The sequence below is a fragment of the Stegastes partitus genome, unplaced genomic scaffold (genome assembly GCF_000690725.1).
Source record: "Stegastes partitus isolate 25-593 unplaced genomic scaffold, Stegastes_partitus-1.0.2 Scaffold895, whole genome shotgun sequence".
In the NCBI taxonomy this organism is placed as follows: domain Eukaryota; kingdom Metazoa; phylum Chordata; class Actinopteri; family Pomacentridae; genus Stegastes; species Stegastes partitus.
Window position 1 is genome coordinate 60,545 of NW_007578626.1, and position 10,253 is coordinate 70,797.

Consider the following 10,253-nt stretch of genomic DNA (forward strand, 5'->3'; position numbering starts at 1 on the left):
GGTCAGGTCTCTGAGGATCTGCTGGACCTGGGTCAGGTCTCTGTTCTGATCCTCCTCTCGTCTCCTGCCAGTGATGAGGGGCTCAGGTGTTGGCTGGCGTCTCAGCTGAAGGCTCTGTGTGGTTGGACGCCGCCGCAGGAAGAAGACGAGACCAAACGGGTCCAGCACCAGGTGTTGGCAGGTAGGAGAACACACGGGTCACTGGAACACTGAGAGGTTTAGTTCTGGTGTTTTTGTCAGTGAGCTTAGCTCCAACGTAGAATCCAGTTAAACGGCAACACGAAGCAGACTGACGAGGTTTCCTGTTAACGTTACACACAACGAGACGATCAGAGATCTCCAGGTGGCATCTTCTCATCTCATTCATCTCCCATCAAAGTTAACATCCGGCTTAGTTAATAATTAATAATATTTAGTTATAAAACACGTCAACCTGTCTGTCTACTTCAGAAGTGTGAGTAAAGTGCTCAACTATCAGTAAATATTCTGACTGTAAAATGTTATGAATGTAAAAATATCTAAAAATGTACTTGAAGCATCAGAAGCAGAAGAAAAGTGATAATGATTCTGTTCTCGTATGCAGGATGTTATCAGGGATTATATTCTGGATTACTTGTTTGGTTTGTAACCAGGAAGAGAGAAAATGTTCCAAATGTTTATGCTGTATGTTGAGTCAAAACCTTACCAATAAATCAGAATAATTAAAATGGGTTTAAAAATCTAATTAAAAAAAAAAACTATCACTCAATGTTTATATTTAGTTGTCTGTCAGTGTTTTCAGCTCCACTTGTTTTTACTCCTGATTTTAAATCCATAACAAAATGTTGTATTTTATAAGGACATTATGTGACGTGAAGGTTTAATCTGCATATTAATTAGTGTTCTCAGATAATTAAAGGGCAGTAACGAGTACAGTGTTGACCCCTGAGGAGCTCCATGAGGAGAAACCAATCTACACGTCTAGTTTAATCATCATGTTAATGTCTCACAGTTTACTGTCCGCCTACATTACTGCTCCATGTTGACGCTGCTGATCGAGGCTCTCTCTGTTTCAGCCGTGGTCGGCGTCTTGGTCGGATCAGGATTCGAGCGGAGCGATGATCCGGCGGCTGCTGATCGGAGGGTCTCACCGACCTGCTGCTCGGTGCTGGACGACATGCTCTTCTGTAAGCCATGAAACGTTCCCTCACACCTCTGGACCCTGAACGCTGTCTTCTACTTCTTTTGTCCTGCTTCCTAATGTCCTGTGGTTCTTCTTCAGGGCTTCTGGACGCCGTGGACACGAGTCTGAAGCTGCCGTCTGCTGGACCAGGACCAGGACCAGGACCAGAACTATGGTTCGGTTTTATTAGTCTTGTTTATTGTTATGTAGTCAGATCGTCCTGTTGAAACTCAGGACTGTCTGAAGGTAGATGGATGAGTGTAAACCTACAAGATGACATAAAACAGACTTTCAGATGCTACAGATAGTTTAAACTGGCCCATAAGAATAGTTTCCTCCTCCGTCTGACTTCCTGTCATCAGTTTAAAATACACAGTAAATGTGTTGCTGTTCAAATTAGTTGTTTCTGACCTCAAAGTGCAGCTAAAAGCCGAGCACAGCATGTTTCCTTGTGTCTGTGAGAGCCCTGAACAGCACTTCAACGTCAAATCATACAACATCTTATCATCTTACAGTCATTTCCTCATTTCCAAGTTGACAAATAGAATATTTCCTCTCATGAACAATCAAAAAACAAACAAACAAAACACTTCAGACAGACGCCCAAAGTAGAAACTCGATACAACGAAGGTGATCACACTGAGCACATCTGTGGTTTCACATCAGCTAAACTGCACGCAAATGTTGATAAAATGAGCTTTTAAAAGCTGACCAGGACCACCACAGTGGATGCATGGTCCTGACAGTGAAGCACGGAGGTGGAGCATCATGATGTGGGGCTGCATGAGGGCAGAAGGTGTTGATGATGTTTCTAGAAGCTCCATGAATGTCTGAGGATGAACCAGGATACTGGCTGACCAGATGAAGAAGAGGAACATTCCAGCAGGAGAACATCCAGAGAACAGCATCAAGAGTTTGCCGACCAGGACCAGCATGTTGGCTGACCTGAGTCCAAGAGAACATCTGTGGAGAACGTTAAAGAGTAAAGCAGAGAACACAGTTTGTTGGTTCATACTGAAAAACACAATCCATGTCAGCATATCTGGATCTGTTGGTGATTTCTGTGGGCTGAACCGAGCAGACATTCCTCCTGCTCTGACAGATGAGTCACATGAAGCCTGTGGCCTGACGGTTTCTACCTGTCTGGCAGCTCCAGCTGGACCAGCTGACAGCTCTACAGACGCTGGTCTGGTCCTGGAGAGGCTGAGCGGTGCACCTGGTGTCTACAATCATGTTGGCTTCAGTCGGCCTCCTTCACAGCTCTGAGTCCCACCTGCAGCAGAGAACTGGTCCTCTGAACATGGAGACGGTCCAGGAACCAGAACACTGGACCTAAGACAGAGATGGAGATTAAAGATCTGTTTTGGATCACAGGCTGTTTGCAGTGTGTTCTTGTATAACTGATGCTGTGTCTCACTCCTCTGCAGGATCCAGATGTTGGATGTGTCTCTGTGTGGAGCTTCAGCCTCAGCAGAAGCTCTTCAGCGGTTCTTCACCCACTGCCTCACTCAGACTCTCACCTACAGGCCTCGGCTGACAGGTAGAACCACTCTCAGGCCGTTCTTACAGCTTCTACCGGCTTCTCTTCATCGGTTTCAACCTGACAGTGTGCTGTAGTCTCAGCGTTGACCCTCGTCTGGTGAGAACAGCCCACCTGCCTGAAACATGAAGACGATGAGACTTAACCAGCGGTCACTTCCTGCCACGTTGAATGTGTTTAGAAGCAAATCCCTTGGACTCATGTTTAATGTGGTTTTGAAGTGTTTTGTGTGATGGGAACCTGAAACCAGCTCCCTGCTCCGTCCTCAGTGTCGGACGCCGTCGCCCAGCAGAACCAGTGGACCTTCGCCAGAGCCGGCCGCCTGCTGACGTCTCTGTACCGAAGGGTAAACGTCTCCTATCATCTGTAATGCATGCAGCCTTCTGGCACCTTCACACGCCGTTAATTAGATTAATGCATGCAGGACTCTATAGATGCACTGAACATATCTGGAGCTGGTCTCCTGTGATCTCAGGCTGCTGCTCTGCTTTGGGTTTAGTCAGTCAGACGTTCACAGATGGCTGCCAACGTCTGACTAACAGACGACTGTGAGCTGGCTGCTGATGTTCTGCTGCTTTTATAACATCAGAAGAACGTGAAACTCAGCGTCTTCATGTTAATTCTGTGTCTCAACCTCTTTCTCCTCCAGCAGCTGTTCAGGAGTTCAGTCAGTGTTGTAAAGACGCAAGTTGGTAGATTTAAAAACACTGATGTGGACATTATTTATAGTGTTGGCCATTCATTCATTCATTCATTCATTCATTCATGAAATATTTATTGCGAACAAAAATAAAATTAAAAACAAAACAAAAACAAGGGAAAAAATGTACAAACATATAAACGTATTAACTCCCATCCCCTCATCACCCAGTTCTATAACGCTGCTGTTGTTTTTGTCGTTGTCCTCGTTGTGGTTGTTGTTGTTGTTGTTGTTGTGGTTGTCGTCGTTGTGGTTGTTGTTGTTGTTGTTGTGGTTGTCGTCGTCGTCGTTGTTGTGGTGGTGACCCGTGTGTGTTGCTGTGCTCCTGAACCAGCTGGCTGTGATGTTCAGCGTGGAGCAGCTGCTGAACCACCTGCAGCAGGTTCTAGAAACCCACGAGGTCAACTGGAGGCTGGTGCTGTGCTTCGTCTCCACGCTGCTGGTTTACTCCCAGTCCGCCCAGTCCAGCCTCAGAGGTAACCACCAGAACCCAGAACCACAAGCACACCAGTATCCATCCATCATTTCCTGTGAACTCCAGTTCCTGCACCAGTGAACTAGTAGATTCGATGTACTGGGTTTCATGTGTGTGTTTGTGTGTTTGTGTAGAGCTGCTGTCCAGACTCCTGAGCTCAGCGTTTGAAGGCTACGACCTGGAGAACATGATCACGGCCTTCCTGTTGGCCCGGCAGGCCTCTCTGGAGGGAGCCGGGGTGTTCCCCTCCTACAGCGACTGGTTCAAGGTGTCGACTCTTTAGTCTGGAAGTTTGAATCTTCTCTGTGTCACGAGCAGCAGCTGTCTGCCACGCGTCATAAATAATTAAACTCTAATCATCTCAGAAGGTCTTTGTTTTACCAAAGATCCAGCTGATTTAAACCAAATCCTATATGTAAAAAGATGTTAATAATGTTAGTGCTAATTCAGTGTAAGAGCCTCGTACGGTAAAGTGATTAATGCAGAATTAGGTGTGTAACAGGTAGATAGGCAGGAAGACAGACGAGGCTTCACTGAGTTTAAGCTGCAGCCTCTCTGTTATTTCACACATTCCTGCTGGGTTCAGCGTCTGCTTCTCCTCCCAGATGTCGTTCGGCGGCGGCAGCAGTTACCACGCCAACAGCAAGAAGTCTCTGGTGTTCCTGCTGAAGTTCCTGTCGGACCTGGTGCCCTTTGAGCCTCCACAGTACCTCAAGGTGAATCCCACACGTCCTGGAGAACCTAAACATCTTTCACAGGCTGCAGCAGAACGTCTGAGGAACTGAGCCGGACTCTGCTGTGAGAGGGAGATCCCAGCCACAGGAGAAGCTGCTGCCTGTTCTGACACCAGCAACAGCAGCAGAACCATGTTGTTTTAGTGCGGTTAGTGGTTTCTAGCGCCTGAGTGTGGTTCTCACCTGACAGGTCCACATCCTGCATCCTCCCTACGTCCCTGTGAAGCATCGCAGCCTGCTGATGGAGTACGTCTCTCTGGCCAAGACCCGGCTGGCCGACCTCCAGGTGACAAACAGTCCATCCTCCGAGTAGTTTGTCGCCGTTATTAATCTGTGAAGAAAAAAAAACGGTGGAAATCTGGCAGCAGAGGGGCTGAAAAAATCTGTGAGAAAACGGTGTGATGCTGTGACATCGAAAAGCTGTCAAATAGCAGCAAATATCTGAGAAATAATGTGTTGTTGTTGATTTAAATACAGTAAAGCCTCCCAGTCACTAGCTACAAAAGACAAATGAGATTTATTCAAAACTTTTATTCACAGACATTTTATTTGACTAGTTATTATCTGTAATTTATTCATTATTCAGTACTTATACATAAATTAAATAACATATATTAATAATATTTATATAATATTAATACAAGTAAGATTTTTGTTTTGCAGTTTTGTCATTGGCAGACCACATTTAGATTTATACTATGCTAATAACAGTGATGCTAATAACATTTTTTGCTGCTTTAAATCCAGTAAAAATAGAAGATTTTTATAGTCAGATGTGTAAAAGAATAAATTACAGATTTTTATGTGCATATAATCAGTATTTTACTTGTTTTCTCTCCACAAACATGTAAATAAATCAGATTTTCTGTGTTTGTGCTTGTTGTTGCTGTAATTTAACAAAACAGAGAAAATCAGTAAAGTAAGAGCACGTTGTTTTGTAAAGACGTGGGGTTCCCTGAGTGCTGCTCAGCAGGTGGATGACTGAACACAGTCTGACCTGATGCTGGGTGTGTTTGTGTTGCAGGAGCCGGTGGAGGACATGGGTTTGTACCAGGACGCCTCTGCTGCAGCAGCACAGGTAACACTGACACACTGGGCTTGGCCTGGACTTTATTTGGTTTATTTTTTATTAATTAAATGTTTTATTAATTCTATATGTTTTCAGACCAAAGAGGTTTTTGTATTTTCACCTTCAAAACAACGTCTCATTAAGGGTTTAAACTCCCACAGCCATGACTCATGGACACAGACAGGATAGTTTCCTACAGATCCAAATGATCGAAACATGCCAGCCGAGGCCTGAATGTTCATCACTGGCTCTTAAAAATAGGAGCACAATGCTGAAACGTGATGAAGAGCCTCAGCTGGGAGAGCGTTAGACTGAAGATCTGAAGGTCCCTGGTTCAGTCCCGGGTTTAAGTAGATCACAGCTTCTCTTCTCTTCAGACTTTCCTCTAAGAGTCTCCATATGTATGGATCTGTCCATGTTTCCAGCTAAAACACAGCCACAGCATCTGGTGAGGACTAACAGTTTCTAGAAGATTCAGATGATTACATGACTCCAGCAGAGGACGATGTTTTAGATATAAAAACATATTTGAATATCAGACTTGCTCTCCGGATACCACCACACCCAGCCCTCATCATCAGTAACTATGTGCTATCATTATTCCATCTTTTATTAATTTAAACATGTATTTCAAAGCTTTAGGTTTATTTTAGCTGCATGTTGAATGAGTTGGGAGCCACAAACTAAATCAGACGTCTGCCTCAATATTAGTAATGACAATGGAACAAACAACCAAACAAATACAGGGAGAATAAATCATCTCTTCTGCTGTATATCACGCTATCACAGCTGTTTCCTTGTTATTGATGGTTTATGTGGAGCTGTCCTCCATTCAGGACCAGATGTGTTTGTAATGACAGACAGATGAAGCTAACTCCTCCAGTTTGTGTGAATCCTGCGCTAACAGCAGCCTGATGTCTGTGTGTGCAGCCTCAGTGTCAGGCCGCTCAGGACGTGGACAGAGCTGTGTCTCTGTTTCAGAGCACCGGCCGGATCTCAGCCACCGTCATGGAGGCCAGGTGAGCTTCACCACCCGATACTGGGCTCAGAAAGGACCGGACACTACCACAGAGACACAAAACTACCACAGAGAGCCACTAAATGACCACAAACAGACACAAAACAATGAGAGAGAAAGAGACGATCACTATAAAGAGAGAAAAAGACAACAAACAGACTCAACTGGACACAAAGCAGCTGCAAAGAAGAGACAGAAGTTAGGACAAAGAGACACAGAACAACCAAACAGAGGCAAGACTGACAACAACTAGACACAAGAAAAAGCACAGAGACAGAAACCAAGTGATAAAGACAAACTACACAACAATATAGAGACAAAACAACCACAAAGACACACTAAACAATGACAAAGAGAAAGAAAACAGCAGGAAGGAGGCACAAAACAACCACAGAGATACAAAACTTGACTGTAAGACACAAAACAATCACAAAGAGACACAACTGGCCATGGAGAGACACTAACCAACCACTAAACAAGACACAAAACAGACGACAACTAGACACAAAACATCTACCAAGAACAACAAGAAGAAAAAAGTCACAACAAAGAGACAAAACAACAGTAAGGAGACACAAAACAACCACATATAGGCTCAAAATAACAATAAACTGACATAAAATGACAACAAATAGACACAAAACTGCCACAAATAGACGGCAAATGAATCCAGAGAGACAAAAATACTGACAAAGAAACAGAAAACAACCACCGAGAGGCTCAAACCCAGCCCACAGCCAGAGAGCTTGTGTGTCCTGTGGTGTGTGAGTCCTTTCCTGTGTAGTTCTGTTACGTGTCAGCTCATTTCTAAACGCCTCGGCAGCGTCCGGAGGTCTTCAGCCGTCTGGTCCATGAACGTAGAACCAAACAAAGCTCTGCGTCTGCTTCCTCCTAGCATCTTCCGGAGGCCGTACTTCTTGACCCGGTTCCTTCCTGCTCTGCTGACGCCCAGGCTGGTGAGAAGCTCCGTCGGTTCTGGTTCTGTAGCTCCGTGCTCACGTTCTCAGCTAGAAACAGGCTCTTTGTTGCATCACGTTCATGAGTGTGTTTCACCTGCAGCTTCCTGTGAAGGCTGATGCTCGGATGAGCTTCATAGAGGCTCTGAAGAGGTGAGTGGTCCTCACAGCTCTGATCTCTGCAGTAACCTCAGACGGACTGGATCCTGTCATCACAGAGTTCATCAGCTGAAACTTCTGTGTTTTCTGTTTGTGATTGAGCTCAATAACCAGAGATGATGATTGTGTGTCTGTGTTCAGAGCAGATAAGATTCCTGCTGCACAGCATGCGTCCTACGTGGAGTCCTGTCACAAACAGAGGCAGCACAACCGTGAGTGCTCGTCATCCTACTGTGCTCGTTATTCACTCAAAACATGTGCTTTTATCTGTGGAGGAACCAAAACCGGACCTCCAGAGTCTCTGTAGTGCTTCCTGCTGTTTGTTTAAGTCGAGCTTTTCTTTCTGCCAGGACTTGATTCATGCAGATTCACAGTGAAACAGCTGAAGGTCCTGCAGCATCTGAAGCCAGCAGACACCTGATGTTGATTAGGTTTAGTGCCGTTAAACATTTAATCACTCACATTTAACACCAGACGGTTTCTGGAACTCTGTGTCTTTTCTCCAACTTGCTCCACAGTATTTGTTTAGATCTAAGTCTGCTGGATTACTGGTAGCAGCTGGATTGATTGAAGACGTTCCACCTCCATCCAGGAGGCTTCATCAGCTCTGACTGACTGGTTGGGAGTTCCACATACTGATATCCTGAAGGAGACGTTAACACCTGAGTTTTAATTGGGGGTCTGTTGCTCCTCTCCCTCGTTATGTGGGTCGTTAGTGCTCCCCCTGCCACAGTGGGGTTCGTTAGGGTCTTTGTGGCTCGGTGTGGATGTGGGTTCATCTTCCTGGGGGGAGATCTGAGGACTGAACAGGTGAGAGGTGATGCCTCAGACCTCCACCTCTGCTGACGGATGGTCTGTCCAGTTTCCAGTCAGTCTGTTCACAGACATGCAGACTTAATAGTGACCGATTGTTAAAAGAGAAATAAACTGAATTATGTTCAGACTGATGCTGTTTCTATCAGAACCCTCCGCCTGCCTCCAGCTGCAGGGTTCTGATCGGCACCATCCAGAACAGCCTGATCAGCCAGACCAGCATTCTTCCATCTGTCGTGCTGATTTTTATTTTTACGCTGCACCCTGCTGCTCCTCCAGGAACCAGAATAGCAGCGAGGGAGCACGTGGAGACGCCCACACATGGACATTTGTTCCTGTTCAGTTAAAGTCTGATCTGCCAGGCGGTTGATCGACAGATGACGTTGTGTTTTCAGGAGGTGCAGCGTGTTCGGTCGCCAGCGACGACCCTGTGGAGCTCCTGAAGGCTCAGCTGCTGGAGCTCACAGAGCTGGTGGTTGGTGGAGATGATGGAGGTGAGCAGACGTCACACGACCTCATAAACACAGCAAACAGGACGCTGGTTAGAGGCTCTTCATATCTGGAATCATCACGTCTTAGGAACGGTTTCTGCTCCACAGGCTCACATCTGGATGTTTATACAAGATATCTGAGATATTTTAGTGTCAGAGTTTAATCATTTTCTGGATAAATCTTTTTAAAAGTTTCCCATCAGCAGGTTTTCTCTCACAGTGAAATCTGAGTCTGAACAACAACGTCTGAGGAACCGTTAAAGATAAAAACCTGAAACCTTCACAGTTATTTCTCATCATGATCCACAACCTGCACTATTAGAGCTGCACATATACTACAGATATACAAGTGGAAATAAAATCATCGTCTCTGAGGTGCGTTAAGTCTGGATGTGTTGGGCCTGGAGTCTGTTCATGACGTTTTCCATCCTCAGAGACGTCGGCCCAGCTGTCCAGGATCTCTCACACTCTGAGCGTCGTCTTCCCCGGACGTCCCGACCAGCCGAGCGGACTGATCAGAGTCGACGTGGACGCTCCTCCTTCGCCTGAACTCCACGTAAACGTACGATCAGATGGAAGTCAGGAGTCGCCGTGCTGTGTCTCTGTGTTTTAACGTGTTCTTTGATGGATGCTCAGGTTGTCGACGTGATCCTGAGGAGCTTCTGCCAGTGTGTGTTGGACACTTCCAGAGCAAACCCCCCCAGCAAGTGAGTGTTTCAAATTCAAAGTCCTACAAGTGCAATAAAAGATGAGTTTTATCATCGCTAGGACTCACTCTGAGACACGGTTTCTCTCTTCATCTCTAAATAAACTGATCTGTACGTTTAACTCAAGCTAGTAACTGACTCTGTCCCAGAATCATTGCTCTCTGTCGCGTCCTCGTGTCTATAAGATGTTAGTAACTCTATTTATGGTTCATAACTAAAACCCTGGTTCCCTGTACAGCTGTTATTTCACACAGTTCAACTCTCGTCTTCCTTCTGTTGATGCTCTTTAAATGTGTTTAAAAACAAAGAAAATTCTGCAGTCAAGTTCCTTCTACATGTTCCAATAAATCTGATTCTAATCTGATTTTGTTATCAGGTAATCTGCTAATTTCCAGCAAGAATTGTTTGTTTTTAAACTCCACGTGTCTT

At 45.3% G+C, this 10,253-nt stretch overlaps 1 protein-coding gene across 1 annotated transcript in view; it reads left to right on the forward strand.

Annotated features, from left to right (window-relative positions):
• The window catches only part of fanca (FA complementation group A), a 29,323-nt gene that overhangs the window by 5,010 nt on the left and 14,060 nt on the right, over positions 1-10,253 (forward strand). The window contains exons 7-23 of the mRNA XM_008293596.1: positions 72-181; positions 1,056-1,166; positions 1,262-1,337; positions 2,590-2,702; positions 2,972-3,048; positions 3,737-3,878; positions 4,012-4,145; positions 4,483-4,593; positions 4,802-4,897; positions 5,636-5,681; positions 6,597-6,699; positions 7,594-7,654; positions 7,758-7,807; positions 7,955-8,025; positions 9,022-9,120; positions 9,552-9,679; positions 9,754-9,824. Of these exons, the coding sequence (XP_008291818.1) occupies positions 72-181; positions 1,056-1,166; positions 1,262-1,337; positions 2,590-2,702; positions 2,972-3,048; positions 3,737-3,878; positions 4,012-4,145; positions 4,483-4,593; positions 4,802-4,897; positions 5,636-5,681; positions 6,597-6,699; positions 7,594-7,654; positions 7,758-7,807; positions 7,955-8,025; positions 9,022-9,120; positions 9,552-9,679; positions 9,754-9,824 (1,599 nt within the window). The remainder of the gene's footprint in view (positions 1-71; positions 182-1,055; positions 1,167-1,261; positions 1,338-2,589; positions 2,703-2,971; positions 3,049-3,736; positions 3,879-4,011; positions 4,146-4,482; positions 4,594-4,801; positions 4,898-5,635; positions 5,682-6,596; positions 6,700-7,593; positions 7,655-7,757; positions 7,808-7,954; positions 8,026-9,021; positions 9,121-9,551; positions 9,680-9,753; positions 9,825-10,253) is intronic.